Here is a 23,589-nt window from a genome sequence, read left to right as displayed (position 1 = left end):
GTTGGAACTACACTCATCCAGTCAAGTGAAAAGTATTCCATCACACTTGTGCTTTACTGACGAGGGACAAGGCTTTAGGGAATCAGGTGGGGAGTTACTCTCTGAAGAATTTCCAGCCTTTGACCTGGTGTTGTAACCACAGATTTTGTATGACGGTTCATGGTAACCCCCAGGATGTTGGGGGAAATTCAGCAATGGTTATGCCATTGAACGTCATGGGGAAATGGTTAGATCCCTTCTTGTTGGAGATGATCAGTGTCTGGCATTTGTACTGTGAATGGCACTCACTACTTACCATCCCAAGACTGAATGTTGTCCAGGTCGTGCTGCATATGGATTCAGATTGCTTCAGTATTTAAGTTATTGTAAATAGTATATTGCACAGTCTTGAGCAGACATCACTTCTGAGCTTATGATGGAAGATGATTATTGATGAGCAGCTGAAGATGGTAGTCTTCTGACACTATAAAGATTTTTAATGGTAGAGTTTTTGTTAGAGGAGAGAGAAATACAAAATATTAGGGATGGTGGTGGGGTATACAACTTGAAAGCAGTAGCTGATTTAAAAAAAAACTGATTCTGGTAGAAAATGGTATGATTTGGATGCTTCCTCCAAGGAATTCCTATTCTTGTGCTATCCCATAATTGAAGCTGGGTTTTGTGCCCTCTGACATATATCCCTTACCTAAATCACTCTTCTCCTCCTCTCTGTCTCCCACCACCACCACCCACCCATCCACAACGGCCAGTTTGGCAGGATGATGAGTGGAAATCTCCTCATGGTTTCACTCTGCTTCAGTCCAGGCATCCATCATTGTATTCCTCAACATTCCTATTGTTGAGTCTTGCGAGACAGCACAGAAATAGATTAGTCAGCCAAACCAGTCCACGCTGGTGTTTATACTCCAATCAAGCCTCCTTCCATCTTCTAAATGAACCATTGCAACCATATATTCCCTTCTCCCTCAAATGCGTGTCTAGCTTTCCCTTAAATGCAAACTCCCCATTCTTATCACTCCTTTGGGTAGATATGCTGCTTTCAAATTCACTCAGATTTCGTGGTGAAGGAGTGAGGCTACTGATTGTGGTACAATACCATGCTGTCACGGCCAGTATCTCGTGGGATATTTTGTACGCAAAAACACAATACAATGCATTTTCAGTAACAGTTCAGCAGCTCTGATAGTTATAACCATGGAATGGTCAACTTACTCAATTCAGTACCACAATTTGCCAGAAATATCATGTGAAAGGATGGTCCAGTGTCATAGATAGAGCTATAGTACCTAATTAGGAGAATTTACTTGAACTTGTTTAACAGAACATACAGAAGTAATTCCTATCTTTTAAAAAGCAAGGGTGTGCAAGAGAAGTTTATTGCTTTGTCACCAGATGGAAAATTCTGAAGCATTCAGAACACGTGAAGTCCCTTGAAAGAAAACCCAACTAATGCTGTCCAAAGAATCTCTTTGAACACAATCAGTTGGCTACAGAGTTCCAACTAAAGTGAGCAGGGAAGAATAGATCTCTCCCACCTGGAACATATACACACAACGGTCAAAAACTCTTCAAAGCTGGAACAGCAAAAGTCATCAGTTTGTTCTGATGAGAACTGTTCCAGCTCTGAAAAAAAGGAATGTCAAATTACAAATGCTTCAAAGATAATTTAAAAACCAAATAAAGCGAGAGAATGCAGACAAAGAGCGAACTTATGGGCACTTCAAGAACCTGCCTTATATGCATCAAGTATCCCCTCTTCATTGATTACAACAAGGCTATGCTTAATTTCAAAATAAACTCACCACCAGCAATACAATTGCCAGGATGGAAAATGTAAAATGCTCTCCCTGGACACACTTCCAGATTGGAACAGAAAACATTAATTCTTCTGCTGGATTAACGGCTTCAGTCAAGTGTATAAAGAATGTACACCCATCAAATTTACTGAAATCCAAGTAACAATGAGTTTTAATAGATAAAGAGGACATTAACTACCTTAACCAGCTATTGCTTTTTAATATTAAACTGCTACCACTTGATCACAAGTACAAAGGCAACAATGGTTCATATTTGAAATGTCTGTATTCCTCTGATCAATGCATTTCAACTTCAAAAGCAAATGGCCCAGATATACATAAAAATTCTAACCCCAAGCCCCAGAGATTTTTTGGTTTAAATTTCACAGGTAGAACAGTGCGTCCAAAGTAGCACCCAACTAAGTCACAACGGGGGAGGAATGGGGAAGGGACAAATTGAAGAGAGCAAAAGAGTAGGAATGATTGAGAGCAAAACTGAAATTATACTATGCATTGGTAGGAAGCAGATTCAGGAACACATTTACCCACATGCCCAATAAAAAGTTGGACCCCAATTGTGTCTGTCCAAGACCTGCAGACTGAAGGCTGTGACGTTGCCACTAAGATAAGCCTTAGGCAGGGCCAAGAATGAATGAAAAACAAAACACTGCTTCCAAAGCCTTTGCATTTAGTACCATTGGAAAAGATAATCTACCAGGTTTTAACACTATTATACAAATAATCAAGGTGCAGAATTGTGTAATTATCTAACGCTTTTTAAAGCAAGAGGAGGGAGAAACAGTAGGAAATATGAAGGAAAAAGATATTCAGTATCAACCATAGTATCTACGCACATGCTGCTTTCAGATATACCTTTACACTTTAGCCATCACCAAGGCATTGGAAACACTGCATCACATTCAGCTAAAAATAAAATTACCTCTCCCTCAAAGGCTTCCTCATACCACTTGTATCAATTGAAATACAAGTCAAGACTAGGATTCAAACTATTGTCTCCTTGAAGACCAACTCTCTGAAGCAGTAGTCACTGCTCTACTCTAGCTAATGGTCCTCTGTAGCCCAACAATGTAATCAACCAAAAGATGGCACTACTCTTTCCCCAACCTTAAAGAAAAATACAGAATGCCTATGCTGCTACTTAATATTTGCTGAATGAAGCAGCTGAGATCAAAGCTCAAACCCCTCCGGCTGGAGGAATAGCAGGAATGGGATTCACTGAGGCTCTATTTTAGTTCTCTAATGCAGTAGTGCCACAAGGCTAAGTGCTTAGTTTTTTTGTGTGCAAGAAATAATAGCTTGCCATGATATCCCGTACTATCTCGAGATCTCCCAGCAACGGTTTCATCAGGTTTGTCCACAGCAGTGGGTGACCTGCAATACTTTTTTCACTGACTCTAATTGAATATACAATACAAAAGGCAAGATATTGCAGACACTGAAAATCTGAGCATAAACAGAAAATTCTGGAAATATTTTCCAGTTCTGATGGAAGGTTACAGACCTGAAACATTAACTAATTTTCTCCCTCCCAGATGCTGCCTGACCAATTGACTATCCAGTATTTTCTACTGACACACGTACCATCAGTGTTACTCTCTAATAAAAACGGGTCATTTAGATTTTTGGCTTCCCTGCAGCAATTGAACTTCATCTTTCATAATGCTGTAAGACATAGGAGAAGTAGGCCATTCAGACCATTGAGTTTGCTCCACCATTCATCACCACCACACATGCCCCAATACCCTGTTTCAGCTTGCATATAGAGGACAAACCAAATCTGATTTACTAAAAGGACCCAAGCCATGAAGCTGTGGGACCATACCAAGTTTAAATAGATGTTAACATTAAATTTGCAAGTTGCAGATATGAATGATCTCAATGTTCCAATTAGGGATTTGTCCATCAATGAGACAACAATGTTACAACAGTCCTTTCCAAATCTCCTGGCTCAAGTAATTTAACTATTGATTTAAAAATCTCAGTTCAAATAGGATCAGGTTGCCTGGGCCATGGATATAGATTAGACACATTTGTGATGCATCATACTGCAATAGTCAACTAACCAATTCAGTCATCAAATGCAAGTGGTCCTCAATTTGAACTGATTCTATCCCATTTTTCACACCCGTAAGCCCTCACCATATCTGATACTCCATATTAATGAACTAGATTTCTCTGGGATTTGCACAAGTCACCAAGTTTTTTTAAAAAAAAGTAAAGCACAAGTGGTTCCCTATATGGTAATTCTATAGGACTGTAGGGATTCTATGAGGAGCAACCTTCAAGCACCTCTGCCAAAGAGCAACTGCAGCCCTGAACTAAAAAAGTGAGTACTCAAATATCGTAAGAGCTCCGAAATTTATCATCACTGTATTTTACATTTGCTAATGAATCATTGCTCCCATACAAACCAGAATTCAATATAGTAAAGGAATGCATTTTGGTCTGCCAAGGATTTCCTAACTCATTTTGCAAACTCACTAGATATCACTGACTGAAGCAACAGATTCACCTGTGACCTTTAAAATTATATTTTGTGATACTCCAGGATCAGTCAGTGTTTTCAAGAGAGATCAAGAACTGAAAGAAAAGTGAGGAAAGGAGAGAGGAAGAGAGAAAAATTCCCTATACAAAACTGTTAGTTGATTAAAATTTTCAGGCAGAAAGGCTTTGCTCCTCCAACAATACTGCCTTCTAGTCAATAGTCTCTGGTCTATACACATGCTCATCAGCTGAAAACTATTTTGCTGCTGTTGCAGATTTTCAGAACTGTCTACTGAAAGATGCACCATTTCTTATCGTGAATGAATATCCCTGACAAACCAGTCTATTTCACCAGGAAGACCAAAGGAGGTAGGGGAGAAGCAATCAGTTGCCATGAAACCCACAGAAGACAGGGAGGTAGACAAGTAACCTGATTTTGTTTCTGGAAAAAATGACTACAATGTATTTTATTTGTTTTGCCAAATAAATTTTTGTTCTCCAAAAAAGAAAACTTGACTGCAAAAAAAAGAGTAAAATTAAAATGGGAAGGCAAGCATTTGCAATTCAGTGTCTTCAATAAGGGAGGTAGCTGGACAGAGACTAGTCGGAGATGGTTGCTTGGGTTTCACTGTTTAAGTCTCCCACTGAGTGTATCAGGTGGTTATATTCCATTCATACTGGTTATGGCGCTGCAGGAGTTTGTGCTGTCGTTGTGGGCACCACTACACCTTCTGGCTGTACGGCTGGGCCTGGATCTGCAGAGAAATACAGGATTAATAAGCTTTGAAGCACAAAAAGGTCACAGACTATGTCCTAAAGAAAGAGGCTTTTTGCTTATTTAATCTCTTCCTTCCAGGATTCCAACCATACTCTCTTTTCATCTACATCCAAATCCACAGACAAAGATGACATATTTTAGCACTCCTTCAACACTCCATACATTAAACGTTTATCTCCTGGTGTGATGGAATGACAGAAGTATTTGACCCAGAGGACAGGATGCTAACAAGGAAGCCAAGCTGAGGCTTGAAAAATGAGGAAACAACTTGGGTTGGCTGAGTCCTGGCACCAAGTGCCAAGTAATGACCATCTGCAACAAGAGAGAATCTAACCATCCCCTCATAACATTCAATGGCATTACCATTGCTGAATCATCCAGTAACGACATGCTGGGGGCGTTACCATTGACCAGAAACTCAACTGGACCAGCCACGTAAATACTGTGGCTACAAGCGCAGGTTAAAGCTGGGAATTTTGTGGCGAGTCACTAACCTACTGACTCCCCAACATCCACATGGCACAAGTCAGGAGTGTGATGGAATACTCTCAACTTGCCTGGATGAATGCAGCTTCAACAACACTCGCAAAGGTCAACACCATCCTAGGCAAAGCAACCCATTTAATCGGCAACCATCCCCATCCAACATTCACATCCTCCATGACTAAATAGTGACAGCAGTGTGCATCATCTACAAGATGCACTGCAACAAGTCACCGAGACACCTTTGACAGCACCTTCCAAACCCACAATCTCTACCACCTAGAAAGACAAGATCAGCAGACACATGTGAACACCACCACCTAATAGTTCCCCTCCAAGCCACACACGACCCTGACTTGGAACTATATCACCTTTCTTTCACTGTTGCTGGATCAAAATTCTGGAACTCCCTTTCTAACAACATTGTGGGTTTACTTACACCACAGGGACTGCAACAGTTCAAGGAGGCAGCTCACCAAATGGCAATAGGGCTGAACAATAAATGCTGGCTTAATCAGCAAAACCCACATCCCATGAATGAATAAAAAGTCCTCATGATTTTGGGTGATATAGGCATCAAAAACGAGGAAGCTAGGAGTAAGGGAAATCAGGCAAAACTCTATCGAAAAAGAGTAAAGAGTAACAACAGGGAAGGACAATGAGTAAACAATAGTGTTTGTTTTTTTCAGAGAAAAGATTGAGTGACTTGATAAACATTCATCCTTCAACCAACTGTCCCAAAAGCAAATTAACTCATTATTTGTGTATTGCCATTTGTGAGATCTTGCTGTGCACATATTGGCTGCCATGTTGAAGTTAAAGTCTATGTCTCTCATGTCTATCTACAAAACAATACTGAACTAATTTCAAACAAACACATTGGTCATGAAATGCTTCAGGACTTGAGGATTTGAACAGAGTTGGGTAGCTGGAGGTTCTTTATTTCTGTGGTGAAATTGAGCCATGCTGAATGCACTTGCATTTATAGAGCGCCTGGTCTAATCCCAGGACATCTAAAACCACTCTGCAGTCAAAAAGTGTTTCCTTTTCTTAATGTTGACACTGTGGTATCAAGGAAAGGAAGCATGGTTGGAAAAAAGGTCAGCTTGGATTTCTGCTCCTGTTCACAATTCAGTGGCCACTAATGTCTCGAATAGTTGAATAGCTACCACTAAGACCAACAAGTAGGCAGCATGGTAGCACAGTGGTTAGCACTGCTACCTCAGAACGCCAGGGACGTGGGTTCAATTCCGGTCTAGTGTGGGTGATCCAAGATGTGTAGTCTTAGCCATGGTAAATGTGTGGGGTTACAGGAATAGGGTAGGGGAAAAGGTACTCAGAGTAAGGTACTCTGTCAGAGTGCAGACTCAATGGGCCAAACGGCCTCTTTCTGTATTGTAGGGATTCTATGAAGTAGAATTTTAAAACATTGATATAGTTCCTTTAGCCCTTAAAAAAATGTTCCTCCATGAGCCAGCAGGGTTCTCCTGCTTGGTCCTCCTAATCCTCTGTTTAAGCAACACTTGGAAGAGTACCAGCAACAGACAGAAATTTCCAGGAATATGGAAGAGAGAAAAAAAAACAAGGACTGGAAAAAGTTCCTTTTCATGAAGAAGCTAAGTGACCTGCCAGAACTGACATATAGCTGGCCACCTGGGGGTGCACAAAGGCAATGCATTGACTGGTCTTGTAATTTTCGCAGTGAGAAATGCCCCACCTCTCCAATTGGCATAAAGGAGATCACTCTTGCTCTGACTTAACCATTACAGACAAAGCAATGGGAGTCCAGAGTCATAGCCCCCCTACTGTAATGGCAAGCAGCATGTACAGATTTTAAATTTACCTGAGTTTGGTGTCGCATGATCCAAGAACACACAAATTTAAGACAGTTTTATTGCAAAGGAAGAATACTAAAGAGTCTGAGGATTAGGAGAGTGTAATTAGACTACGTAGCACATCAAGATAATCACACGAGAAGATGCAAATGGCCAAGTGCAATGTTGCAATGTCCATATTTACTGCATTCCAAAATATCATCTTCAATAATATAGAAATTTAGAAACTAGAAGGAGTAGTAGGCCATTCGGCCCTTCAAGCCTGATCCGCCATTCATTCTGATCATGGCTGATCATCGAAATCAATATCCTGATCCCCCCCCTTCCCCTCACATCCCTTTGGCCCGAGAGCTATATCTAATTTCTTCTTGAAATCAGACAATGTTTTGGCCTCAACTACATTCTGTGGTAGTGAATTCCTGATGTGGCAACAATAATCTCTCCCTCAATGTCAACAAAACAAAGGAGATTGTCATCGACTTCAGGAAGCATAAAGGAGAACATGCCCCTGTCTACATCAATGGGGACAAAGTAGAAAGGGTCGAGAGCTTCAAGTTTTTAGATGTCCAGATGACCAACAACCTGTCCTGGTCCCCCCATGCCGACACTATAGTTAAGAAAGCCCACCAACGCCTCTACTTTCTCAGAAGACTAAGGAAATTTGGCATATCAGCTACGTCTCTCACAAACGTTTACAGATGCACCATAGAAAGCATTCTTTCTGGTTGTATCACAGCTTGGTATGGCTCCTGCTCTGCCCAACACGGCAATAAACTACAAAAGGTCGTGAATGTAGTCCAATCCATCATGCAAACCAGCCTCCCATCCATTGACTCTGTCTACACTTCCCGATGCCTCGACAAAGCAGCCAGCATAATTAAGAACCCCACACACCCCGGACATTCTCTCTTTCACCATCTTCCTTTGGGAAAAAGATACAAAAGTCTGAGGTCACGTACCAAGCGACTCAAGAACAGCTTCTTCCCTGCTGCTGTCAGACTTTTGAATGGACTTGCCTTGCATTAAGTTGATCTTTCTCTACACCCTAGCTAGGAGGAGTGTAACATTACATTCTGCACTCTCTCGTTTCCTTCTCTATGAACGATATGTTTTGTCTGCATAGTGCGCAAGAAACAATACTTTTCACTGTATGTTAATACACGTGACAATAATAAATTAAATCAAATTTCACATATTCACCACCCTCTGGGTGAAGAAATTTCTCCTCACCTCGGTTCTAAAAGGTTTACCCTTTATCCTCAAACTATGACCGCTAGTTCTAGACTCCCCACCATTGGGGGCATTCTTTTTGAATCTACCTTGCCTAACCTGTTAAAACATACCCTGTTAGTTTCCATGAGATCCCTTCTCACTCTTCTAAACTCCAGTGAATATAATCTTAACCAATTTAGTCTCTCCTCATATGACAGACGCGCCATCTCAGGAATCAGCCTGATAACCCTTTGCTGTACTCCCTCTATAGCAAGGACATCCTTCCTCAGATAAGGACACTAAAACTGCATATAATATTCCAGATGTGGCCTCACCAATGCCTTTCACAATTGCAGCAAAACATCCCTATCCCTATACTCAAATCCTCTCGCTATGAAGGCCAACATACCATTTGCCGCCTTTACTACCTGCTGTGCCTGCGCGCTTACTTTCAGCGACTGATGCACGAGGACTTCAAGGTCTCGTTGAGTATCCATCTTTCTCAATTTACACCCATTCAAGTAATAAGCTGTCATCCTATTATTGCTACCAAAGTGGATAACCTCCCATTTATCCACATTCTACTGCATCTTCCATACAGATGCCCACACACTCAGCCTGTCCAAATCACGCTGAAACATCTCTGCATCCTCCTCACCCTCCCATCCAACTTTGTATCATCTGCAAATTGAGATAAAACATTCAGTTCCCTCTTCCAAATCATTAATATATATGTGAACTGTTGGGGTCCTAGCACAGATCCCTACGAAACCCCACTAGTCACTGACTGCCAATCAGAAAAAGACCCATTTATGCAAATTCTTTGCTTCCTATCTGCTAACTAGCTTTCCATCCATCTCAAGACATTAGCTGCAATCCCATGTGCTTTAACTTTACCTAGTAGTCTTATGAGAGACCTTGTCGAAACCCTTCTGAAAGTCTAAATAAGACTGAAGAAGGGAAAGGGTTAATGTTTTTTTTTGTACTCAATGTATTTTGTGCCTAAAAGGTTGAACTTTGTACCTGGAATGTATCATAAACATAACCCTTCCTTATGGCTAGTCTCCCCATTGCTTATATTGCTCCTGGTAGTAGTATAAGCCATTTGTTCATGGTTTCATCTTTTATTTTTAGTAGTATAAGCCATTTGTTCATGGTTCCCTTGCTTGTTTATATCATTCTGATAAAACAGACAGTTAAATGTAAATGTTGGGTGGTAAGTCTTACGTTTCCCGTAGGCTTGTCTATGATTTAAACAAAGGAAGCAGCTACCAAATGGGAGAGTGCGAGAATGGCCGTTTGAAGGAGGACTCCCACTGGGACAGCTGCAATCGCACACAGTCACTTCAAAGGAAAGGCCGCGGGAAGAGCGGGGGACCAGAGGTTGCACCTTGACTACAACTACCAGGAGAATTGTGCTTTATGACCCAAGGATACCAGATAGTCTCTAACCATGATCCAGAGACTATCAGAAGCTGTTAAAGGAACTATAATTTATGATCAAGGACTGTTAACTGGACTTTGCTTCATGACTTGTATTGGGAACCCTGATGTATAAAGGTCCACACTTCTTGTGTTCAGAGAGAACTTTGGCTTCCGCTTTCAAGGGGTCAAGTTCTCCCACAAACTTGAGAATAAAGCCTACTCTATTTTGACTCATACCAGCCTCAAGAGGTATTTTTACCGACTTCAAAGACACATCCACTGGCTCTCCTATGCCAATGGATAGGAGATCTTTCAGGATTTAGAGTGAGGGTCACCGGGAGACGGCATTTTCACAGGGCCCACAAGAACGTGCACAGACTTTGCTCAGTAGCAAGATTTGAAAACTGCTACTTTACTATCTACCAATTTAAGAAAAAAAAATACTTGTGCATTAATTCCATTATTCATGTTTGATGCTCAACATCAAGTTGAAATGAAGCCTGGACAATTTAGTGTTGAATCTTTTTGCTCACCAGGAACTGGGGCAGGAAAACCTAAATCATCGAACGGAGAACCCTCAGAATGACAATTTGCCACTGATGGCTCTACCAGTCTGAGATTCTTCAAACATCAAGCTTCAGAGATGAAAGCAGAGTGTTAGTTCACCGCTTGATATTTAGTTCTCTTTAATCCCTTCCATCTGCAAGATCACAGGACAATTTCCTGACCCTGTAGTACAATGGCCCTTCCAGTCCTAAAAATGCTATATGTTTCAACAATATCTTGGCTCAGTTTTAATACTCTGTGGAATGGACTGCCTGCAGTGATAGTGGAGTCAGACACTTTAGGAACATTTAAGCGGTTATTGGATAGGCACATGGAGCACACCAGCTTGATAGGGAGTGGGATAGCTTGATCTTGGTTTCAGATAAAGCTCGGCACAACATCGTGGGCCAAAGGGCCTGTTCTGTGCTGTACTGTTCTATGTTCTATGAATTAGAAGACTGTGGGCTCACGCTGATTTCAATTCATAATCTAATCTTCACTTCAGTGTTGTGGTGCACTGTGAATATCTATTATTTGGATAAAACCAAATCCCCATCGTCTCTTGAAAAGTCTTCTGAATGTCTGACCAACATTCCTCCCTCAGAACACCAAATGTAGATGAACTGATTATTTGTCTCAATGATGTTTTGTCTGAATCTCTTGAAACAATTCATTAGTGAAGCACACATTTCTGTTCTTTATGCATAGAAATGAAGACCATATTTTTGAAAAATCCTTACACATGCCATTGGTAGCAGCTGCTGGTCGTGGGCCCATCATGTTACCATGTGCTGCTGCTGGTACAACCGTTGGGTTTTGATGAGGGGGTGCTCCTGATGGCATATTCGGCTGAAGATTCGGCATCATACGACCTGCCATGGGTTGCCCTGGCATCATCGTCCCAGCTCCTGACATCTGACCTTTTGAAATAACAAAAATCGCAAATTAATGAGAAAGACCAAAGATGTGTTTCTTCTCGCAGAGTGAATCGCTGGAATTCTCTGCCCCAAAGGGTAGTGGAGGCTGGATCAAAGTATTTAAAGTGGAGGTGGTTAAATATTTCATAGATTGAGGAATAGAGGGCTATGGGGAAATGGCACAGAAAAGAAGTCGAGGCCGGCATAGATCAGCCATGGATTGTATTGAATGGCAGGGCAGACCTGAGGACCTGGTGGCTACTCCTGCTTCTATTTCTTGTGTTCTTGCCTCCAAAGCATACATTCAACCCTGCATATTAAAACTCATCCATTTATATCACCATATACAAAATGGAATTTTGAACTCAAAATGGGCATCAACCATGGGGATTTAAATGTACACTTTGACCCAGTGCCTGCAAGCACTTTTGATGGTACAACAAAGGCAAATTCGATAATAAAGCAGCCTTTACTTTGTTTTACACCAGATGACAAAGGACAAGCGGAGTTCAGAACAAAGCTCCTTTCAGTCTGCCTCAGCAATTTGGCCCAGCAACAACTGTTAACCTGCCCATTTCCCACACATCACTGCAGCTTCAGTGGACCTGCAATACCCAATTGGATATGCTGTGGACCCTTTGCTCAGAGTGGTGCTAAATCATTTTAAATGCGCAAGTTTTTCATGCAAAGTTATAAAGAGTGCTAGACAAAAATGCTGGAGATTACTCAGTAGGTCTGGCAGCATCTGTGGAGGGAAGCAGAGTTGACATTTCAGGTCATGACCTGCCATTTATTGTGGCTGCATCTATGAACATCACAACACTAGGTGGAGTAGTTCCCACACATCTTGTGATGACCGATAAAATAGAATTGCAGGTGCGTCCATAGTTTCAAACTGATGGAAATAATATTTTATTTGGCATGTTATACAACAGATTGCCTCAACACTAGAAATTGCTAAGTATGCCTAATGCTTAAATTGTTCCTTTGACCAAAACTGAGATGAATCAACATAATGGACCCATAGGCAGTGCCATCTCCACGATTCAAAAATTCCTCCTGTTATCCAGGTATAAGTACCAGGCTACAGTGCCAGAGTGGAGCATACGTCTGTGCCCAGCAAAGCCAGAGTTTCCAATCATGGCTTCGGCATCTTCCTGCATGGAGCAATGCTGCTGGGCAATTTTCATACAAGTGGTCAGTACAGGCCAACGCCTGAGAGTAGGCTCACCAATCAACCCTCAATTGCAGGAATGGAGGACCGAGGGGAATGAACAGAGAAAACATGGACTTTAAAAAGAGCTTCTAACCCCTGACTTTTGATGAGTTATTGCCTTCATTGTGCACGTGCAAGCAAATCTTTCATGCGGTGTCTAGAGTTAGAGTAAAACAAGGCTACTATAGGCAAAGCTTTTATAATTCCAAATTCAATCATCCAGATAAAAGGAGGTATGTACAAAAGGACTTGACTTAGAAACAATAACTATTAACTTTACAGTTCTGGAGGTCAAACTTTCCAGGTCAAACCCAAATTCCCATTGCAATTTGCTAGTTTATATACTTTTCTCTCATTTGTTTGAAGTTATGCAGTTCCACTGGGCTTATTGCATTTTTTCATTCCGAATTGCTGTAGATAAGGTGGGAAGGTAAGTTTTGCTAACAAAATGAACAGTGTACACGTAGGTTCAACTAAAATCATTTATTCCAGCAATTCTTTCCCGCACGGAGTACAAACCGAAAGTAAAACGGCAGCCTGTGGCAATGTCCTAATGACATCACCATCAAATCACGTGATCAGCTCTTAAAGCAGCCTGCAACTTTTTAAATATACAAGAAATATAACGTAGGAAAATGTGAAGTTATGCACTTTGGTAGGAAAAAAGACTGCAGAAAGCTGCAGGACAGAGGGATTTGGGGGTCCTTGTACATAAAATCACAAAAAGCAGGTAATAGAGAAAGCAAATGTTGGCCTTTATTTCAACAGGAATGGAGTATATAAACAGAGAAGTTCTGTTAAAACCATACAAGACAGTAGTTAGACCACACCTGGAATACTGTGAACAACAAAGACGGTTCATTAGGTTGACCCCAGGTATGGAGGGATTTATTTTAATGGAGAAGCTGAGTAGGTTGGGCCTGTGCTCATGGGAGTTCAGAAGAATGAAATGTAATCTTATTGAGACATATGGAACTCCTAGGGGCTTGACAGGTGGAGAGGTTGCTTCCCCTTGTGGAAGAATCTAAGACCGGAGGGCATAAACTCAGAATAAGGGGTCACTCAGTTAACAGAAATGAGGAGGAATTTCTTCTCCCGCAGGATAGTGGATCTGTGCAATTCTTTACTGCAGAGGGCTGTAGAGGCTGGGTCATTATGTTCAAGGCAGAGATATCCTTCAGATAATCAACTAGTTTAATGATCGCATAAATTGGCATTTAGTTTATACGCTGATTAAGTGAACCTGAATATCATCAGGGATAAGAGTGGATATTGAAGTCCCCCACCTAAAGGACACATTCTGTGTCACTGCCATTCTTGGTGCTTCCTCCAAGTGGTGTCCAACATGGAGGAGTACTGATTCATCAGTTGGGGGATTGGAGAGAGGGGCAGATGATGAGGTAATCAACAGAAAGTATCCATGCCCATTTTACATCTGATGCCAGGAGACTTCATAGAGAATTTCCAGGGAACCCCCTCCCAAATGTTTACCACAGTGTTGCCTGCCACTGTTGGTGAGTCTGTGACACGGTCTGCAAGGTATGATTCCACGAGTGTGACTATGTCACTTGAGTGGTCTGTGAGACAGCTTCCCAATTTTGGCACAAGTTCCCAGATGTTAGTAAGGAGAACTCTATTGGGTCAACAGAGCTGAATTTGTCATCGTTTCTGATGTCTCGGTCGATGTCGGGTGATCCATCCGGTTTCATTTCTTTTTGTAGATTTTGTAGCAGTTTGATACAACTGAATGGCTTCAAAATTCCATCTCACTTGCTTCTGTAGTTGTAATACTTACATGGCTAGTTCAGTTAACTTTCTAGTCAATGCTAGCTCCCAGGATTTTGATAGTGATGTTCAAAGATGGCAATGCCATCAGAGCTGCCATCACTCTGATTGGACCAGCTGCATAAGGAGCCCACCCACCTCCTCAATAGGATATCGACTACGGAAGCAATGAATTAAAAGATTGCTGTTAGTTTCACTTCTGCCAAGTATGGCTCGGAAACCCCATTTGGCTCCGATGCGGGGTCCCGAAGCCCAGAGACAAATCAAGCCCATGGTGTTGCAATAACAGAGCAGCCATGATGTTACTGAATGACATAAGGGACCAAATGCCAAAACAGGTGAACAAGGGTGGCGCCTGCAGAGTTCACATTCCACATTCAATCATCCCACAATCTACAGCAATGCCACTTGCACCTCAACCCATCTCCACAACTGCCCGCAAATAAATTCAAGCAAGATGATCTTGTTTAAAAAAAGTGTATAAAAAGACAACAATTCAAAGATGACAACGTCATCACATTGAGACAGTGTCTGATGTACACATGCACTTCTGGATATCTATTCCCTGGATTGGATTCCAGCCTGTCCCTCATTTATGTTGCATTGTTTTTCCACAGGAAGATTTGTTGTCTGTTTCTGTATTATTTGTGTAATTTCCATTAAAGAGGAGAAATAAATAAACACACATTACAGCAACAAATGAAAGAAACAAAAAGAACGTGTTTACTGGGCTGGAGGCTAATGAGAACAAATCAACTGCACAGCACATGAAAAGGTCACCTCCAGCATCACTGCATTAGTTACACTTCAATTAGTGTGTGCCCTATGTATGAACAAGAGCATGGAAGCGAGAAAAAAAATGAGAATGCTGTAGTGAGGGAGCATGTCAAATTGGAAATTAAACTCAAAGGAGATCACTAAACACTCATCCATCAGTAACAATTTCCAATCTAACAGGCTGAAAGCTGTTTTACAGAATCTCAGGATGGAAAAATTCAAAATACGGTAAAACAAGAAGTTGCCTATGTCAGTCCAAAAATGTACGGTAAATACATTATACAGATGATGATCTGCAAGCAAGAGAATTTCTGCCTCATCTGTGTTCACTTTTCCACAAGGGCCAGCAGCAGATTTACAAGCTCTCTCAAGCCAGACGTGAAAGATGTTCATTTTTGTTCTCTCCCCCCCCACCGGAGGATGGGATGTGTGTGTATGCTATTGGATACTCAAATTACATTCATTAGCCACAATAAACTTAATCCAACTGGAGACGATCAGACTATACATCACTGCACACGGTCATGCTCGGTCCTATTCAACTGATGCTCATAATTTTCAAGTTAGACAAGTTCTTGCTTGACCTTTCGGCCAATTTGGACCTTTCCTTCCTCTTGCTCTCAAGCGGGCAGTCAATAGAAATTACAATCCGCAAATAGGCTGCTAATGTCAGTTTTTGCTTCTGCAGCAAACATCACATTTGGCATCATGAGCCTCCCGCACCCCCTCCCAACCTCCAACCAGCAATGGTAACTGTGGAGAGGAGACAACCAGTCTAGCGGCACAGAAAAAGACAGCCCTGGACACACTGAATCAATTCTGCCAGGCTGCATGGGGTGGGCGATGAACCCAAAATGTTCTTTTACGTCAGCATATTTCAGTGGGCTCAGGACGTTTGTACATTTACTTGGTGCAGCCAGAGGCAGGCAGCGATTGACCATGTTCAGCTGAGCTGGGAAATCAAGTAGTGGTTTCAAACTGGATTGTGCTTCTATTCCGGTCTTATAATTGTACAGGCTTCTTACCCTAGACAAGTGACATTTCATAAGCAATGGCATCGAGATCCAAAGCAGGTCAAGGAGAGATGAAACTGATGCGTGTGGGGTTGGGAAAAGGAGCTGCTGATTGAGTGGTGGGGTGGGTGTTCGGGGGCGGAAGGGGGGGGGGGGGCGTTGCTGTGAAGAGGACTCACAAACATGCTGTGTGTCTGTTCGCAGGAGAGGGAGGTTAGAAAATGGGTGTGTTTTTGGGGTGAGGGAAGAGGGCTGACTACAGTGTGTTGGGGGGGCAGGGGGTGTAAGACAAGGGACTTTACTGAGTCTTTGTCACCAGGGAAAATGGAGAGCTTGGCTAAAATCTATATGTAGACATAAAGTAACATTTTTGCCTCAAGTTCTTTAAAAACACAGATCTTCATATTAATGATTTGCTGATCTATAATTAGAAAATTATATACCAAATGGTATTATACTATATTATTAATTTCAAATATCATGGAATCATGTTAATTTCAAATATTCGCCCATTCAATTTCAAGTAATTTCAAGTTTCATCCATTCTCCCTTCCATCACCACAAAAAAAGTTTGTTCTATTAATGGGGACCTAAAATCTCTGCTTAAAAGACCTAACACCAACAGCCGACAAGCAGTTTGCAACCAAAGTCACCGTGACCACAGCCGCTGGATTCAACAAAGACTATGGGTCCTGACAGCATCCCAATATTAGTATTGTACTACTTGTGCTCCAGAACTAGCCACGCTCCAGGTCAAGCAGTTCCAGTACAGCTTCAACACTAGCAGCTAACTGATGGTGGAAAATTGCCCAAGTATGTCCAGTTCATAAAGGACAATTTTGCCCCAGTATATTCTCTATTAACAGCAACATGTTGGAAACTGCCATTGACAGTGCTACCAAGCAGCACTCACACAGCAATAACTTGCTTTCTGATGCCTAGTCTGGGTTCTGCCAGGATCACTCAATTCCAGACCTCATTACAGCCTTGGTCCAAACATAGAGAAGAGCTGCATTCAAAAGACGAGTTGAGAGTGACATCAAGGCAGCATTTGTTCAACTCTGGCATCATTGAAGTCAATTGAAGTCAATGGGAATTGGAGGAATAACACTTCACAGGTTGGGAGCAAGTGATAGCACAAAAGGAAGATGACTGTGGTTGTTGGAGGCCAATCCTCAGACCCAAGACATCACTGCAGGGGTCTCGCAAGGCAAGGTTGCTGGTCCAACCATTTTAAGCTGCTTCATCAATTATCTTCCCTCCAGAAGTGGTGAGATTTGCTGATTAGTACTGACTACAGAACATTCACATCTCCTTAGATACTGAAACACCCTCGTCTCCTTGAAGCAAGACCCGGACAATATTCAGGTTTAGGCTGATAAATGACAAGTAATAATCACCTCACACAAGTGCCAGGCAGTCACCACTGGCCAGAAGAAAAACCTAACCATATGTTGTTTAATGGCACTGCCATTACTGAACACCCACCATCACCAACGACTAGGATCTTAACTGGACTAGCCTTACAGATACTGTGGCTACAAGAACAGGTCAGAGGCTGGAGAGTAACTCACCTCCTGACTCCCCAAAGTCTGCCCACCATCTACAAGCCACAAGTCAGGAATGTGATGGAATACTCTCCATTTGCCTGGATAAGTACAGCTCCAAAAACACAGAGCTCAACAAAAGACAAAGCAGCCCATTTGTGCAGCATCTAATCCACCACTTGCGCACTGTGGCATAAGTGTTTTCCATTTTCTAAATATGCACTGCAGCAACTTGCCAAGGCTTCTTTGACACTTAGAAGGGCAGTAGACACATGGGGACATCACCACCTACAAGCTTATGTTCAAGGCTCACCATCCTGATCGGAACCTTGTCATTGGATCAAAATCCTGGAACTGCTTTCCTAACAGCACTATGGGTATGCAAAAACCACAAAGACTAATGGGGTCCAAGATGGCAGCTCACTATCACCTCGGAGCATAACAAATGCTAACCTTGTTAACATGTTCACATTCCAAGTAAACTAAATATTAATTCATCACTATAGTTATTTTTGTTACATGAGCAAATGTGGCAAACAAGCTGTTGACAGCAAAATTCTCACGTAGCAAAAACTTTTGTCAGAGCTGGTTGAGAGAAATCTCGGCCATAACACAAATTCCTTAATAGCATAGAATCTTACACTTCTACCAGCAGTTTAATATCTCATTCTGTGAGGCACCTACAATAGTGCAGCACTCCTTCACTGCTGTTATGAAAACGTTGTATAGATTGTGCGCTCAAGTCTCCAGATGAGGTCTTGAACTCATGCCCCTTCCAACTCTAAAGCCAGAGTACAACCACTAAGACAAGCTGACACAAGTAAATCACTATACTGGGTCACTTGCAGCTTTCATACTTAACCTACTAAGCGCAAGTAAACATTATTACAAGTATATTGGCACCCTAGAGTTACACAATCTCTCCACAGACGCTGCTGGAGCTCTATCCAATTTATCTTTCACCAGACGCAGTAGAAAAATTTCACACGGTTAGACAGTACAGGTCCCTCAGGATGAAACTGAAAACTTGATTGAAGCCAAGTTCTCATCAGAAGTACAGAATACCAATGTACCAAAACGCAATTCATTGAGTAGAATCCTGGATCGAGCACAGTGTTCCCCTATTTGTCTACCCTAATGCTTATGATGTAAAATAGCCACAAACAGGCTGCCAAATTCCACTCTGAACACAAAGATCCCTAATCACTTTAGTGCAAAAAAGGTTTTTGTTCAGTGTTTGGACCGAGAAATCAAATCAAAAAATTGAGACACACAGCATGAAGGCTTCTTCATTTCATCTGGAAGTTTAAGAAATGCTGATATTCCTCCCAACAGAACTGTGGGTGTATTTGAACAAGATGGACTGCAGCAGTTTAAGGTTCACCATCACCTGCTCAAGACCAACAAGGAATGGGAAGCAAATGCTGGCCTTACCAGCGACACTTGCATCTCATGCAAGAATATAAAAATATAGTAATAACAAGCAGCCTTACAGGCCGATCACCCCGGTTCCACCATGCAATAAGATCATGGCCGATCGCCAGCTTGCCTCCATTTCCCCATATTCCTTGACACAGAATAATGTCAACAATGATGACATCAAGGCTCTGAAGCATTTTTATCATTCCCTTCCCCTCCTTCCTCAAACTCTGTACCTCCAAGTCACAATTTTTAATGTACAAACTTTGGCAGTCATTCTAATTATTGCTCCTGCTCAGCACAGGGCTTTTAAGGCTAATTGCAGCATTCAGTTAGTGCACCATGTACCAGTTGAGGTCAAATGTTACTTAGCGCAGACCAAGAATCAATCCTGGACACTCAATCTCTCAATATTCTATTTGCACCGCAACTTTTTAATGTTGCGCAGGATTTAATAACTTGCTGAACATTTTCAAGTTACCAAAATCTAATTTGAACCACTGGAATGCCCTGTACACAGGCGATCGGGAGACTGCACGTCAAGAGACAGGCTTTTGAAAAGACCTTGGTTCTCTGGAACTTTGTCCCAGTTGAATTTTTAATCTTTAGGCCTTCTGGCCCCTCATCCCACACTTCCTCACCTACTCCCATGCCCATATATGCCAACTCATGCCCCCTACCCATTGCTCCTTTTGGTCACAATGCCAACTTAGTGGCAACTCATGACCACCCCACCAATGCCAATGACCACTTATAGTCCCCTATGCCAACCTAGTACCCTTAAACTTTCCAAGCCAACTCGCCCTGTATCCACCATGGGAGATCCCAGGAGCCATTCGGAGATGAAATAAAGTATGGTTCTAAATATTTATTACATTAAAAACTTTCATGAAAGCCCATTCAGTACACTTAAATTCACTCAAGTAGTAAATCAATTATAAATGTTATAAAACAAACATGTGTATTCATAACCCCTCAAAGACAGTCAATCTTAACAAACTTTGAGCTGTCAAACAAACTGTGAACTTACAGCCCCCCTACTGTGATAATGATAGGTTGTGGAAAGTAGTTAAACATTAATAGCACTGCAATGAACGGATTTAGGCCAATGTCAATAGCTACTGAAACTACAAGAACAGACTGTTTTCAACCCCAACACAGATGGGCAGTTTTCCCCATAATTTTTAAAGACGATGGGTATTTAAATAACTTGATAGCTGGACAGTTCTATGTACCATAACTTGATAGCTGGACAGTTCTATGTACCATACCCTCTAAGAGCATTTACGTTAACTCTACAAATTTGTAACTCTCATTGTGGGATAAGGCCCTTGGCTCCAGTGAAAACGGGGTCTGTTTGAACTCAGCACAAAGTTCTAATGTCCCGGGTGAGTTCAGGTTTCACATGTGGGGCTAGCATCCCACCCCGCCTCCCCAGTCTCCCTACCAGCAAAAATGGCTTCTGCTGGACATGGGGGCTGAATTTCAGGATCGAGGGTCTATCATCATTTTGGATTCACCATTTGTGGCCACTCCACAAATCCTTGAAAATATAGGTTATGGTTGCGGAAGGACAGCTCACTGAGGGACAATAGAAGGTCAAAAAATGAAACAATCAGCATATATTAAATAATTAATATTGAAATCGCACAGCAAGCAGAAATTTTTAAAAAGTGTCTCTGAAAAGATTCCTTGGTCTGCAGAGATAGTTCTCAGACATGTAGGCAGTATAGCTAGTACAAGATTTGGTAACAACACACAAAAGCCTATATCCCCACTCCTGACTACAATCCATTGCTGCCAACTGAAACTCCATAGATGAGAAGACGATTGATCTTAACTGGTGGAGACAAGAAACTTTGGTGATATTGTCAGAGGGCAGCCTGTTGTCATGAATAGGAGGGGGCCAGCTCAAACAGCACTTTTTTCCTCTTACCACCTGTCCATAAACAGGTGTTCTGAAGGAGTTAGGTTTTTTTAAACAAGCGGTGGCTCATTTTCCCAACCCCTCAATTTTAAGGTGATCTGATTTTACTAACAGCCTCACAGCAAGTTCGAGTAAGGATTAACTCAGTGTAGTTTATTGTGAACATTCAGGAACGTTCTCAACTTCCCACTCCACATTCACACAGTAAAGAGAGGGATAGAGGAAAGGAGGTTTATAATACAGGAACCACAAAAAGAAATTGAATATTGGTTCACGGGTTCCAGAATTTCAAAGTCAGAGTCCAATGAGGAGATCTTTCATGTCAGCATTCCATATTCAGTTGGTAGGAGACTGATGTTTTAAGATTCTCTTTTTCAGATGGCGTTGATGCCACAAGAGTCAATTTGTTTCCCAAACAAGGAGTCAATTACTTCAGTCGGAAAGAAGATAATTAGATTCATAGAAATTACTATCATACTATCCTATTCCAATGCAAGCTTCATACCATTAATGAAAGAGAGCAGTGCATACAAACTGAGAACACCACCATATTATGGGTGGATTTAATTGATTCAATTAAGATGTCACGATATCATTCCCTCGGCAGAACTCAACTCCAAGTGGAAAATAAAAACACAAATGGTATCAAGATTAAGGACAACAGAGGAGATAAAACAACAGCATGAGCACCTTTCTTAAAGAAAGGTCAAAAACACCTATAGGTAGACCTAATTGGAAAGCTAATTTGAAGAAAGGTAAAATAGTGCTGTTTAATGTAGTGGCGCATTAAACCAATTAAGCACACAAAGTCATGCAGCTAGGTGATGACATCCAGCGTCAACCTTCACACACAATCCAATTGAGTAGCTTAGCTGATATTTGCTGCAGCTTGCTGGCAGTGTCTCCCATATTGCCAGGGTAGAAAATACTCCAGATGCTGGAGATCTGAAATAAAAATAGTGCTGGAAAAACCCAGAAAGTCTGGCAGGATCTGTGGAAAGAGAAACAGTTATCGTTTCAAGTCCAATATGACTCTGCTTTGGTTAGTTCACCAAAATCCCACCCTCTGAGCTCTTATCACCCTTTCCTCCCTTAACCTTATTCCAACAAAATAACTGTCCATCCATCTTGACTCTTATGCTAGCTAACATAAATGAGTGATATTGGCTTTACCCTTGAGCCTGCTTATCCAATTAAATAGATTACAACTGACCTGCACCAGAACTCCAGGTTCTTCTGTGCTGTCAGATTGTTGGTTCAATATAGTGTTGAGTGGGTCTCAACTTTGAGAAAGACAGCAAATAAAATTAAACAACCTACTTCAGCTGCCATCACAAACTCTAGTCTCCTTTCTTCTAGTCAGCTGCATTATACCTCAACCAAATTATTCACAAGCTCAGCACCCTGCTAAACTTGATATTGGAATTCCCAACCCATATCCCCTCCATTATAAACTCTGTATCCCATCAATCATATGGTCACCCAGCAACTCAACCCCACGCTCTCAATGGCTCCCAATCCCTCAACTTTCCAAAATTATTTTGCATGACCACTTTTTCCAGCTCGACATCTTCCCACTACCAAACTTCCCATACCTCCGACTACTGCCATTCTCTATCTGTCCTTCCATTGTGAAGGGTCGTCATGGCCTGAAACATTATTTTTTGTTTCTTGCCACAGATGCTATCTGACCTGAGTATTTCCAGAATTTTCTGTTTTTATTTCAATTTCCAGCATGTGCAAGGTTTTATCATCCCACCATATGAAACCAAGTTGTGCATTTCAGATTCTTCTGAAAAGCCACCAATTTGACCTCGTTCTTGGTCAGCCTCATAATCTCTTCACTTCCTCCCATTTCTGCAATGTCTTTCAACACATCTTCATTAAAAGCATTGCATTAATGTAAGTAAGCAATAAATAAGTATAGTCTAAGTACTACATCAAATGGAGCATTCACATTTTCCTCTGCCAGGCCAGGCATATTTCCCAAACACACACACACTCCACCAATTACAATTTCTGTCAAGCCCAGATGTATTGCAAACTTCAATACTGTTTCCATACCCCACAGCTGCTGGAAAACCACAATAAAGCTTGCAAACCTGATGATTAAAATCTTCACTGACATTTTCACCTCTCAGCTTAATCAGAACCTACATTGTAGATAGTGCTACCCAAGATTTATTTTCTTTGTTCCCATGTGCCAAAAACAGTGTCCCATCCTTTCACCTCTACTTCATGTATGAATGAAGATCTCAACAGCAGGCTCATCATACTGGAGAAATAGAAGTAATATGGGTGGCACAGTGGTTAGCACTGCTGCCTCACAGCGCCAAGGACCCGGGTTCGATTCCTGGCTTGGGTCACTGTCTGTGTGGAGTCTGCACATTCTCCCAGTGTTGCGTGGG

The 23,589-nt window shown here is 41.7% G+C and overlaps 1 protein-coding gene across 2 annotated transcripts in view; it reads right to left on the bottom strand.

Annotated features, from left to right (window-relative positions):
• Positions 1 to 1,273: 1,273 nt before the first annotated feature.
• The window catches only part of LOC144495656 (SWI/SNF complex subunit SMARCC1-like), a 153,813-nt gene continuing 131,497 nt past the window's right edge, over positions 1,274 to 23,589 (bottom strand). Inside the window, exons 27-28 of one of the 2 annotated variants that reach the window (XR_013498303.1) lie at positions 11,321 to 11,495; positions 1,274 to 5,056 (exon numbers count right to left, since the gene is read on the bottom strand). Coding sequence is in view for 1 of the 2 variants with exons in the window: in XM_078215923.1 (XP_078072049.1) it covers positions 4,983 to 5,056; positions 11,321 to 11,500 (254 nt within the window). In the remaining variant the exon portion in view is untranslated. Of the gene's footprint in view, positions 5,057 to 11,320; positions 11,501 to 23,589 lie in introns of both variants that reach the window. The other variant, XM_078215923.1, reaches the window with a different exon arrangement.

Source organism: Mustelus asterias, chromosome 7 (assembly GCF_964213995.1).
Source record: "Mustelus asterias chromosome 7, sMusAst1.hap1.1, whole genome shotgun sequence".
Classification (NCBI taxonomy): Eukaryota; Metazoa; Chordata; class Chondrichthyes; order Carcharhiniformes; family Triakidae; genus Mustelus; species Mustelus asterias.
Note: the sequence above shows the minus strand (reverse complement) of the source record. Positions and strands in the feature narration are given on the sequence as shown.